The sequence below is a fragment of the Accipiter gentilis genome, chromosome 24 (genome assembly GCF_929443795.1).
Source record: "Accipiter gentilis chromosome 24, bAccGen1.1, whole genome shotgun sequence".
Lineage (NCBI taxonomy): Eukaryota > Metazoa > Chordata > Aves > Accipitriformes > Accipitridae > Astur > Astur gentilis.
This window is the reverse complement of record NC_064903.1, coordinates 24,840,549-24,853,031: the sequence shown is the minus strand read 5'-3', so window position 1 is coordinate 24,853,031 and position 12,483 is coordinate 24,840,549. Positions and strand designations below refer to the sequence as shown.

The 12,483-nt window shown below is 46.7% G+C and overlaps 1 protein-coding gene across 4 annotated transcripts in view; it reads left to right on the top strand.

The window, feature by feature from the left end:
• The first annotated feature begins 100 nt into the window (after positions 1-100).
• The window catches only part of HEPH (hephaestin), a 33,345-nt gene continuing 20,962 nt past the window's right edge, over positions 101-12,483 (top strand). For 3 of the 4 annotated variants that reach the window (XR_007509432.1, XR_007509431.1, XM_049827601.1), the window contains exons 1-8: positions 101-116; positions 3,809-3,995; positions 6,273-6,517; positions 7,238-7,450; positions 8,021-8,200; positions 8,628-8,882; positions 10,020-10,188; positions 11,433-11,572. Coding sequence is in view for 2 of the 4 variants with exons in the window: in XM_049827601.1 (XP_049683558.1) it covers positions 3,832-3,995; positions 6,273-6,517; positions 7,238-7,450; positions 8,021-8,200; positions 8,628-8,882; positions 10,020-10,188; positions 11,433-11,572 (1,366 nt within the window). In the remaining 2 variants the exon portion in view is untranslated. Of the gene's footprint in view, positions 117-3,808; positions 3,996-6,272; positions 6,518-7,237; positions 7,451-8,020; positions 8,201-8,627; positions 8,883-10,019; positions 10,189-11,432; positions 11,573-12,483 lie in introns of those variants that run through there. The other variant, XM_049827602.1, reaches the window with a different exon arrangement.

Here is a 12,483-nt window from a genome sequence, read left to right as displayed (position 1 = left end):
CCCGTGACATCGCCGGGCGCCTTTAACGGCGCCGCCGCCCCCCGCCCCGCCCGGTGCGTCCCCGGGGAGGGCCCGCTGCCAGGGCCGGGCCGCGTCCCGTCCGTTCCGCCCGGCAGGTAGGTGCCGGCGCCCACGCTCCGCAGCTCTGACCGTGCCCGCCGCGTTGCCGGGGCTCGCCGCACCGGAGCGGGGATGGGGGTGGGGCTGAGCCCCGGGCCGCGGGGCACCGAGCCCGGGGCGGGCAGGTGCGCGCCGCCGGCGGCCGCGGTGGGGCCCCGCTGCCCGGGCTCCGTGTGCGGGGCCGGGGCGCGTCCCGCAGGTGCGTGGGGCGGAGCGGCCCGGCCCCCGCGGGCGGGCGGGAGGGCGGCGGGGAAGGCGCCGTCGGGTCTGCGGGGGGAGCGGGGTCCGGCGGCTCGCCCCGGGCCGGCCGGCGCCCTGCGGGGCGTGCCTGCGGGAGCGGGCGGCGGGGCCGGGTCTCGTCCCGCCGGCGGGAGGCTCGGCAGCGGCCGTTTTACAGCCCAGACTTTGTCCCCGCCGTGGTGCGGCCGCAGCCCGCAGGCTCCCGCCGCCGGAGGTGGCTGCCAGCAGACGCTCTCGGCCTTGCCGCAGAGCCCGCGTCCAGCCCTGCTCCGCAAGTGAGGGGTAAGGGGTTTCCTTCCTTCGTTTTACACTGTTCTTCCCTCTTTCTCGGGCAACGGTTTCTCTGCAGTCGGGTGTCGGGAAAGAGCCCTGCGGTCAGCCCGGCTGCCTTGGTCAAATGGAGGTTGGTTAGCTACCAAAGAGACCGAGGTCTGATTTTCCGTTTGTTCGCAGTGCCTGTACTAGTAGTGAATCGGCAAAGGGCAGCCCGGGGAGCAAGGATTCTGCTGTAAAGTATCAAGGCTCAGGGATGAATGTAATACAAAGTTTGGGGTGGCTGTGGTGGTGGTTTTTTTTTTCTTTAATCAAGGCATACGTTTCAAGGAAAAATTAACTTTTTTGACGTGAGTTTAAGGTTGTTGGTTTCCTTCACCTTGCAGTAGTAGAGTAACTAAATGGTGATCAGTTGCTGTAAAGAGACTGTGAGAACACAATCAGTCTAGCCTGCTGCATCTTCATTGAGTGATGTTGTTTTGCTGTTTCCTAAAATTGCCACAGAGGTATGTGCGATGTCGTAATCAGACTCCAGCCTAAGGTCCAGACGGGACTTTTGTAAAACCCCAGTATGGCAGCAATGCCAGAGCACATTCTCAAGGCGTTTAGATTGCCATGACTTCTGGTCGTTTCTGATTTATCTGATAAGCGTCCTGATGCGGCAGTGCAGAGCTTTGATGTGGTAAGCAGGGACTCTGCTACGTAGAAATAGTGGGCTGACGCAGTGGGCATCTGTCTCAGTAGGCAGTTTCCACAACCAACTTTAAGAGTTGCTGTTCCCCTTTGGTATAAAGTCTAAGCCTTGCCCTTTCCTAGGATTTGATATTGCTTGCAAAAACCGTTAACGTAAGAGGATATAAAGATTAGCCCACGCTGACTCCCTGGGCTCAGTGGCTCCCAGTCCTTGATGATGGCCACCTCACGCACTGGGCGCACTTTCCCCAGAGAGCTGCTCCTGCATACTTTGACCCCCGTTGACAAGAAGGCCGCTTTTTCGGCTGAGTCAAAAGTATCCCCTTGCCCTTCCCAGCAGGGTGTGTGCCAACAGGATGGGAGGTTTCAGGCTGAGGGCTGGCACTGCTGGCTTTGTCCTGCCTCATTGCTGTCACCACTGCCTTTTGCTAGTACGGTGTGTGTGTGTGTGTGACACAGCATGGGTACAGCTTTCCAAAATCCTTGCTTCAAAACCTCTTAATTGGCACAGAACGAGTGGGTCAGGGCAGGTATTTCACCTGCCTGTGAGCAGCACCGGTTACTGGAGCAGCCGGTAGCAGGGAATAAGGACAGTGCAGGTTAGTGGGTGGTGCGCAGCAGGGGGATTGAGCAAGCACTCTGCCATCATCCCTGCTCCGCTGGGACCCCGGGGAAGGGGCTGTTCTGTACCCAAGTGTCTTCAGAGGTGTGACAGGGACCTTCTGAAGGGCCTGCTGCTGGAGCAGAGCTATAATCTGTTGATGGATCAAAACCATCTCAGATTTAGAGTGATCCCTACAGCTCCCTTTTGAGAAAGGAGGGAAAGAAGGTTTTTCCACAGCTTTCTCTCAATTTCTCAATTTAATGGCTGTTTGGAATCAGTAATAGTTGATTACCCTTAGCTTCTGAGGGTAGTACAGCATGTTTGGAAATCAGAAATACAAGTTTGGAAGTGATATGAATAGGTAACTAGTCCATTGCCATGTGCTGGTGTTGAATCCCGTGTACTGGGTATTGGATGTGGTAAGTGATTTCCCAGCTTCTCTAGGAAAGCTGTTCTAGCGTGATGCTGTGCTAGCTGAAAGCTTATGTAATATCCAGCTTTGCTGCAAATAAACCTGATATATTCATGTCACTATTACCAAAGACGAGGGAGAATAGATAATGACTACCTCTTTATAAAAAAAAAAAACAAACCACAAACCTTTCTGTGTTTGATGTGGTGTTATGTCACCATACCCTTCTTTTTGAAGTTAAAGAAAACTGATTCCTTTAAGCTTTCTTGCTAGGTCACATTTTTCTAATTCTCTTGCTGTCTGTTTCTCTCTGCTGAATATTTTCTAAGTTGCTGTTAGGTGTCTCAAGAGCTAGACATCTGTTTTAGGTTGCAGTTTGATTACTGGTTGCGTCCAGCTTTGTTAATTATGTCAGTGGCTGAGATCTTTCTCAGCATTTTCATGTGGGTTTTTATTTAGTTTGTCGTACATTTTAACCCTAAACTATTTTCTTATCTTTTGGTGTAATTCTGCTGTCCCATATTGCATCAGTTTCTCTTTCATACACTTAGTTCTTTGGACTTGTATTCACAGAACTATAGCTTGATGATTTCAGATGATTTCTGCAACTTGCCCTGGATCTCTATTCAGAGTATTTCTGGTGCTTATTCACACCAAGCTTGGTGTTGAATGGAAGTTTTATGACTAAGCTCCTTACTTCATGATCTAAATCATGGGGAAAATATTTAATGGAACTAGACTAAGCAAAAAGCCTTGTGCAGCCCATTTGAGATGCACTGCCTGGATTACAGAGAACCATTCTTTAAGAGCAATCTTTAAAGAAGTTAAAATTTAAAATTACTTCATAGTGACTAAGTCATACTTCCTCAGGTGGCTTAGTAGAACAGAGACATCTTGGCAACAGTTTAAAGATACTTGCTCAGGATTATTTCTGTGAGCTTTGTATGTGGTCCTGTGAGATGGTTTGGGACATTAGAGGTGGTGAAAAACCAGTCACTTGACATTCTGGCGCACGTGGCACTTTCTGCTCAGGACCCTGCTGCCCTGAGACAACAATTACACAGCATATAGGATTTACAGGTGCCTTTTCTGCTAACATAGCCCTTGCTGTGAATCTGTTCACCTCATCTCCTACTGTGTGAAAGCTTACTGAATTAGCGGGATTTTCCCAACACTATAGAACAAAGCATTTGGAAGAGAACTACAGACGAAAAAAAAGGTTAATCAAACTGTGACAAGAGAAGCACATTTGGTATTGGGGACTGAATAGCAAGGCACAATCTCCATCCACCTTGTGCATTTATTTTGTTATGGGAGTGATTTCCTTCTTGGGTATTTGAATAATGATCCCAATAGGAGTTCTACCCGATTTCTTCATACCCTCTCAGAATGTCCAGTACCTTCAAACCATGTGGCCATATTCTACTTCTGTTTCATTACCTTTGTTTTTCTTTTCTCCCAAATAGGTCTCTAAAAGCATCTTCAGGCTATGATGGGATCGTTTTGGTTGTTGCTGCTTTACATCCAGATGCTGTCACCCATGTTTGTTGGCGGTGTCACCCGAGTCTATTACCTGGGGATCCATGAGGTGAACTGGAACTATGCTCCAACAGGAAAGAACGTACTCGCTAACCAAAGCATTGCACATAACCTGTATGTTTAGTTCTGTTAGAATTTAGTTTGGTTCTGGCTTAAAATAGTAATTTTATGAGTAATTTCATGCAAGTATTCTGGGGCATCTAAGCAAGCAAGAGACACGATCTGATAGATGTCTGATCTTTATGAGCTTAATGTTTAACTTGTTTTATCATAGGAACGTAGAAACTGTATCAGTGAGAAAAACGAATGATCAGTTTAATGGAGCATCCAGTGGTCAGTGCCCATACACTGGAAGGAAGTACAAACACTCTATAATAGAACAGATTGTGCCATACTCTGCCCTGGGGTTTCATTTTTCTTACACAAGCTGATCACCAGCTGGAACTATCCTGAGGCATAATGACTTTTCACCTTGATGTAAATGACTTCACAGAGACGGCTTGTTTTTATTTAAATGGAATTTCAAGCCTTAGACTTAATGCAACTTCCTGCATGAAATTTTAGGGGTTGTTTGAAAAAATGTTTTTGTTTTTGTTGCAAAGGTAAATCTGGAAACTGCAGTAATTACTTTGAGTCACTACAAAAACAGGTTTTGGTTTTAGTTTTCAAAACACCAAACTTTTTTCTTTGGTGGTTTTTTTTCCCTTCTTCATAGCTTTCCACAGCTTTTTAAAGGCATTTGTGCTCCCTTCCCCCCATTTTCTATGGCAAATAACACTTATTTCTTAACCTGCCCTCAGTCATTTACCTCTCCATAATAAATAACACTTGGGTTTGTACATATCTTTCAGAAACAGCACAGCAGGAATAGGAGGGGTTCACAGAAAAACATGAAGGTCTGTCAGTTTAGTGTGGAAAAGTCTCTGTTCTCTGGAGATGCTTAATAGACTTAAATTAGTTCACAGAAAAGGAAACCCCCCAAAATTCAGGATTAATAAAGGTGTTATTGCTGACTCCTGCAGTGATAACGAATGCAGTGGGTTTTGCTTGCTTTCTGTCACAATACATGAAGAGAAGGAAATCAAATTTGAGGCCATTACACTTAAAAGTGATTTAAAAACTGTTCTGTCACTGCAAAAAGTTAGCTAATGGGACTTGTACAATGATTGCAGAAGCCAAATTGCTAGCAATGAGAAAAGGATGTGATATTGATAAGAATGATAGAAGTAGTAAAATGCTTGAAGAATTTTTTTTCTTGGGAAGAAATGGACTATGTGGGGGGGGAAATGAGGCAGATCTGCAAAATAAAGTATGAATTATCTGTAAACTCTTCGCTAGTAGTGGCTGTAGGAATGACTTTGCAAAGGGATGAGTTCTAGATTGTATAGCTAGAGCCCAGCCCTTCAGAATTTTGAATGACAAGGGCAATGCTTAATGTTTTGGTCTCAATTGTTCATCTTCACGCGTTAGAGTTTGCTTGTATTTCAGGGCTACTTATATTACTGCAGGGTGATTGATACTAAGGGGGAAGTGGGGGGAGTAACCTCAGCTCTCATTTAGGCTGGTCCCACTAATACCTGGACCATGATTCATCTCTTATCTACTAAGAATTAGCCATAAAGTGCAAATATACTCATGAGTTGAACTTTAGTACCTCTATGAGGTTTTCACTCTGGAAGCTGGTTACGTGCTGGGTACATACCTGCCTGACTTGTCTGCCATTCTACAAGTAATTCAGAATTCTACAAGAATTCAGAATCTGTTAAGTATAAATTTGTCTTTTCCAGAGAGCTCAGGAGACTTCCCCCCCACCCCCCCACCCCTTCTCTTGTGATTTAGCTGCAAATGCCATGAAGGCATTGAAGTGAGTTTCTAAAAGCCCAGTGAAGGCTGAAGCCAGCATGAGGAGGGCTTTGGTCTTTCCTGTGTCGCCCACACGTGATTGTCAGAGAAGTACCATCCTTCCCATTCCTTGTTTGCATTGCACAATTCAGGGGTGCGCTTTGTGTCTGTTCATGAAGAACTGGGGATGAGGCTGTGGCCATGCATGGCAGGAGGTGTCTGGCCACGCTTGTGGCTGTGGTCCCAGGCTCACCAAGCTGTGAATGTGCTGGTGTCCCCCATTGTGTTTCACACCCTTAGAAAGCAGACAGGTCTAACGGCCAGTGCTGCCTGTTTCTCAAGCAGGCTGTGCTATCTGTGTCACAGCAGTAAAAGGTGTGGGACAAGGAAGCTCATGGATGGCTTAGAGCATGCTAGGGTAGAGCACAGGCCAAAGCTTTCAGGCTTACCTGGGAAAGCTGTGCGTTGTCATCACTCTGCGGTGTTATCGACCAGCTGTTTTATATGATGCATGACTCATGATGCCTTTCCCTCTTCTGAATTTAACAGCAAGGCCTCAACATTCCTCCAGCGTGGCAAAGACAGGGTGGGAAGCACATACAAGAAGTCTGTCTATAAGCAATACACAGATTCCACGTACACCACTGAGATTCCCAAACCTGGCTGGCTGGGGTTCCTTGGGCCTGTCATCCGAGCAGAAGTGGGGGATACCATTAAAGTACACCTAAAAAATTTTGCTAGTCGACCATATACAATCCATCCTCATGGTGTTTTCTACAAAAAGGACTCTGAAGGTAAATAAGCCACTGCCATAAAGGAGACAGATTTTGCTCACTGGGAACTTGGGAGTATGCACTGAGGAGAGATGTCTGTAAAGCCGCAGACTTGGTTAGCCCAAAGCTATATTGCTGGAAAGCAACTGCACTTAGGTGTTTAGTGAAATCACCTGATGTTGGGTTAGCAGGCTTGTGGGTCTGGGAGTAGTTTCCTGACCTGGGTGATACAGTACACAGCCCAAATTTCTTGATTTTTTAGAAGAACCTCCAAAGCTTGCCAGTGGGAGAGTGGCGCAGAAGGAAAAGAACTATATTCATTATTTGAAATGCTGTAGTATGAGTTATGAATGTGATGAGCTTCAGGGAGTACACAAGACTGGTGAAGTATGAGACTGAAGAGCTGCTATTTGAAGCACCCTTAGAGACTGGAGAGAGGCTGACTGACACATGCAGAGTTGAAGGCAAAGTAGCAATAGGCAGAATGGGAATCATGGAATTTCTGACTCTGTGCTGACCCGTTTACTGAGCAAGTTACCTTGCAATGGCTCTGCCTCAGTTTCTCTTTGAGAGAATGATAATTAAACAATATTTCAGTCTTAGGATGGTGAGTCTCACTTTAAAAGCTGCTACCCAAGTATATATGTGTGGCTTTCTACTGAGAGCAGCTCAGTATAAGGTTACATGTGTGGACATCTCTGCTCTTCTTGAATGGATGTTGTGATTGCTCAATTGTTCTAGGATCCCTGTATCCTGATATGTCCCCCCAGGATCAGAAGAAGGATGATGCTGTTTTCCCAGGAGGGAATTACACCTATGCTTGGACTGTCCCTGAAGATCACGGCCCAACTGCTGATGACCCAAACTGCTTGACCTGGATCTACCACTCTCATATTGATGCACCAAAGGACATTGCATCTGGATTAATTGGGCCATTACTTACATGCAAAAAAGGTAAAAACTCCAAGAGAAAGCAGTTGAGGGCTGGATTTTCATACTGTGAAGATTTTGTGGTGACTTGAACAAGGACAGGATGAGAAGATACTCTGGTGGGCAGCTCCCAGCTTCAGGGGAAAATGCAGCATGAGTGGAGAAGACAGTACCTCTGTTCTAGCTGGGTTCTGTCTTTATGCCTTAGCGGCTGGACAGGTGAGCTTGTAGGCCTCTTGATCTGAGAGTGCTCTCTGAATCTGTGTTAAAAGCAGGAATCTTGTCCAAGACATAGTTTGTGTATTAAAAAAGAAATGAGGACTGCTTGATTTCAGCAGGAGTAAGAACACTGAAGGTGTTGCAGTTCAGCCATGCAGTGGCAGAGCTGCTTGGGTGTGAGAAATTTGTTAGCAAGGATATATTAGAAAAGAGTGAGATTACTAGAATTCAGCAGTGAGCTGTGCTAGGATGGTGAGGAAAGCATCTGTCTCTAATCTGTGTGATAAGAGTTACTCTTCTATTGGTGTTTTAATCCCTTGACTGATGTCCGCTTTTCTGCGTGTGGGTATTCATTCATCTTTTCTTTCACCCTAGGAATACTGACTGGCAGTTCTCAAAGACGCCAGGACGTGGACACTGATTTCTTTCTGATGTTCAGTGTGGTGGATGAGAACCTAAGCTGGTACCTGGATGAGAACATAGCGTTGTTCTGCACAGATCCAGGCTCCGTAGACAAAGAGGATGAGGAATTCCAAGAGAGCAACAAAATGCATGGTCAGTGACACCTCTGTGAAGCCACTGACTCTGCCCAGTCACTCCAGGGCTGTCAGTGCTCTGGGATCTTGAAATGGGCTTTCTGCTGTTGTATGCCAGGGTGTGAGTGGAGGGGGAGGAGGGAGACAGCAAGCTCTGAGATCATGTGCTAAGCAAACAGTATCACAGGGACAGTGCAACAACTCTGGAAAAAAGACTTGTTATTTTGATTTAATTGTTGGTCTGAATGAGCCTTTGTTAGTTGTTTGGATATTTTGAATACACTTAATTTTAGGAATGTGTTGTAGAGCTGGGATCTCCAGAACAAGAAGAGGAGGATGAGTTCTGGTTAGGTCCATCCTCTAAACACGTCTGTACTGTGACCTGCTGGCAGAAGCTGTGAAGGCCCCTTTTCTAACGTCTGATTTTGGCTTGCTTGGTTTTGCAGCTATTAATGGTTATGTGTTTGGGAACCTCCCTGACGTGACAATGTGTGCTGGGGATTATGTTTCATGGCATCTCTTCGGGATGGGCAATGAAATTGATGTTCATACAGCCTACTTCCATGGAGAAATGCTCAATATTCGAGGCCACAGGACAGATGTGGCCAGCCTCTTCCCAGCCACTTTTGTTACAGCTGACATGATCCCCAGTAACCCTGGCAGATGGCTACTGAGCTGTCAGATCAATGATCACATACAAGGTAAGGCACTCTGTGGCCTCCCTTTTTTCTTCCAGTGTGGTCCCGTGACATACAGTGTGATAGGGGACGCTGCCTTGGGCAGCATTCCCGCTAAAAATGTCCCTAGATGAATGGGGTGATTCCTTGTCTTGTATAAGTTGGGGTGGCTTGATTATTAATGGGCAGGCCAGACTTAGTGGGGATGACTTGTACCATGGTATGATGTTCCACATTGGTCAGCGGTGAAGACAGTGAGTTTGGTGCAGCTGAAAGCTAAGATGAGGACATGCCTTAAGAGCTCTAGCCCCTATAAGAGGCACTTGTATGGTACATCTGAGGAGAGCAGTGCTGTGGTTTAACCCCAGCCAGCAGCTAAGCACCATGCAGCTGCTCACTCACTTTCCCCCATCCAGTGGGATGGGGGAGAAAATCGGGGAAAAAAGTAAAACTTGTGGGTTGAGATAAGAACGGTTTAATAGAACAGGAAAGAAGAAACTAATAATGATAACACTAATAAAATGACAACAGTAGTAATAAAAGGATTGGAATGTACAAATGATGCGCAGGGCAATTGCTCACCACCTGCCGACCAACACCCAGCTAGTCCCTGAGCGGCGATTCCCTGCCCCCACTTCCCAGCTCCTATACTAGATGGGATGTCCCATGGTATGGAATACACCGTTGGCCAGTTTGGGTCAGGTGCCCTGGCTGTATCCTGTGCCAACTTCTTGTGCCCCTCCAGCTTTCTCACTGGCTGGGCATGAGAAGCTGAAAAATCCTTGACTATAGTCTAACATTACTTAGCAACAAACATCAGTGTTATCAACATTCTTCTCATACTGAACTCAAAACATAGCACTGTACCAGCTACTAGGAAGACAGTTAACTCTATCCCAGCTGAAACCAGGACAAGCAGAAAGCTCTATTCACTCTCTGTCCATATTTCTATAGCATCCAATATCTAAGGTAAGAAGCTCTGCTCACTAACACAGAAAACTCCTTACTGTGGGAACCACCTAATCACCTTCTCCCAGCCATGTGCCTTTTGGGACAACAGAGGAAAAATGGCCAGTTCATAGTAGGAAGGTGGGACTGTGTTCGTTGCCCGGTCAAATTGGCCGAGAGACATTAAGTGTGTGTATCCTCTGTCTTGAACAGCTGGGATGGGGGCACTCTATGAAGTCCGGCCCTGTTCTCAGCAAGCTCCAGCATCCACCCTGGAAGGGAGAGTTCGGAAATACTACATAGCTGCAAAGGAAGTGCAGTGGGACTATGGACCTTCAGGGCTTGACCAAAGCAGTGGGAAACGGCTGAGTGAGGCAGGCAGGTAAGCAAGAGACTGATGGGCTAGGGCAGTGTTTGGGGGTCTCTGCTCTGTGTCAGGGAGGCTGCTAAGGAAAATGTGGAATTTCTTTCTTATCAAAATACATGCCTGCAATTCACGTGGTGTACATTTCCTGGGAAGGCAGATCACCCAATCTGGAAATGTAGGCTGCTGTAGCTAGACGGTACTGAGAGCAGTACTAGGTACCTCAGGGGACTTCATGCAGAAGTGTGCTGCGTTTCATAGCCTTACCCACAGACGCCAGGAGTCCCAGCTTGTTATGTGAGCTACCACGTTTGTTTCTGGGCTTAATTTCTGCTTGCTGTGCCTGACCTAGGAACAGATCTGTATATTTGATGAACTGTTAAGAAAGCACATCTTGCAGCAGACACGGGGTGGCAGAGCTAGCCTGCAGATACGCTTCAGTGTAGCCTTGCTGCAGCAAGCAGTTTCTAGGAAATCAAACGCAGTGACCTCAATGACAGCCTTCCATCCCATGGCAGATGGTTATGATAGCAGTTGGTGACTGGTTTCCTGTTCAAACTTTGGCTAACTGAAACAAAGACATTCTTCCTCCTCCATTCCCTTCCTTGGGAAGCTGTTGGAGAAGATATACCTCTTTTAGATGGAGAACTAGAACTGTAGAGTGGTTAATGATTTACTCAAAGCCATGCAGCAACTCTCTTGCAGACCTTAGAACTGAAAGCTCCTTAGACCTGTGAGCTGGCCTTGTAACTAAACTGCCTCTCCTGTGAGGCATGTTAACATTTCTCTGTGTGTTTGGAGAGGGTGGTAGTGGAGGAGATAAGTCTCTCTTTACAGCTGTTGTGTGGGGATTTTTTTCAGTTATGATCACAGTTGTCCCCTGGGCTGTCCCCTGGCCAGCCAAAACTCAGTGTTTTAGCACTGCCTTTCCACTTATTTACTGCACTGCAGTTTTGTTCACTGCCCTCTTTTGCACAGCTTGTATAGAGATGCTGTTCAGACCTGTGCCATTGAGCCTGGCTGTTTCATCTGGGAGACACCTGCTTGCCAGAGGTGCTCCCTGAACACAGTGGGTAGATGAATCTGTAGGATGAAAAAGCTTCACAGAAGCAAGCTCTGTTCCAAACCAGAGATGCTGTCCTTGTCTGAAAAGCTGCTTGGTTTGGAGATGCTGCTGGCGTTGCCAAAGGGGTGTGAGGAGGGAGCAGGAGAACAGGACTAATTTTCATAGAAATGACCTGACATTTGCTTTTTGCATTTAGCCCTGCTGAGCAGTTTTTCAAGCGTGGCCCCTACCGAATTGGTGGAGTCTATTGGAAAGCAAAGTTCGTGGAATATACTGATGAGACCTTCCGTGAGGAAAAGCAGCAATCAGAAGAAGAGAAACACCTTGGGATACTTGGTAGGAATCATTCAGCAACACAAATCTTCTTTCAGTGTCAGTGAGAACAATACCAATGTCAGGCGTACCAGTTGGCTGTAATCATCCTCTTGTTTCATGGTGCAGTGAGTGGCACGGGGGAGGTGTTTTGCAGCAGTTACATCTAAGAGTGAGGGGGGACAGGCGGAGGATGTGGAATGGTAGAATAGGCAGAATCGCTTTTCTGCTGGGGCAGTCTTTAGACGTTAGTAGTAAGGGCTGAGGGACACAGTATAGTATCTGTAACTAGAGCTAAACTGCTCACAGTAATAGCCCTCAGTTGTGTGTTTTTGACTGAGAATCTTCAAGGTATGCTACAAACCCCACTTTCTCACAGAAGGCTTCCTCTCCTGAGTGAGTGCGCTCTCTGTTATAGCCAGGTGACAGGGAGGGTGGTGAAGAATGATGAGAGAAGAAAATAGGGAGTCTGCAGGGGCAAATGAATTGTGTGTGAAGGCTGTGATGTACACAGTAGAAGCATATAGGTGTGGTCCAACTTCCTGCGTCAGCAGTGACTAATATTCTAGTGACACCAGAAATTAGCAACAGCAATGCCAGCAGAGGCCACAGAAGGAGAGAGCACATGGAGTAAAACACAGACTGGGAGGTGGGGAGAGAATAGTGGAGAGGGGCAAAAAAGAAGTTTAAGCAGATGAATAAAAGTGGTGGAGTTATGCATAGGAGAGATGCAGCATAACTGTCAGGAGCTGACGGTGTCTTGCTGGACCTTGGGAACCAAGGGAGAAGAAAAAGGGTTAGCATTACCAGCAACAGCCCCATTCCTGTAGAAAGACAAGTGACTGAGGGAAAACTCAGATATGACTTTGTAAAAAGAAACTACAGGTATTTTCTACTGGTAAACTAAAACCACTGAAGGATTAATTGATGAAAAT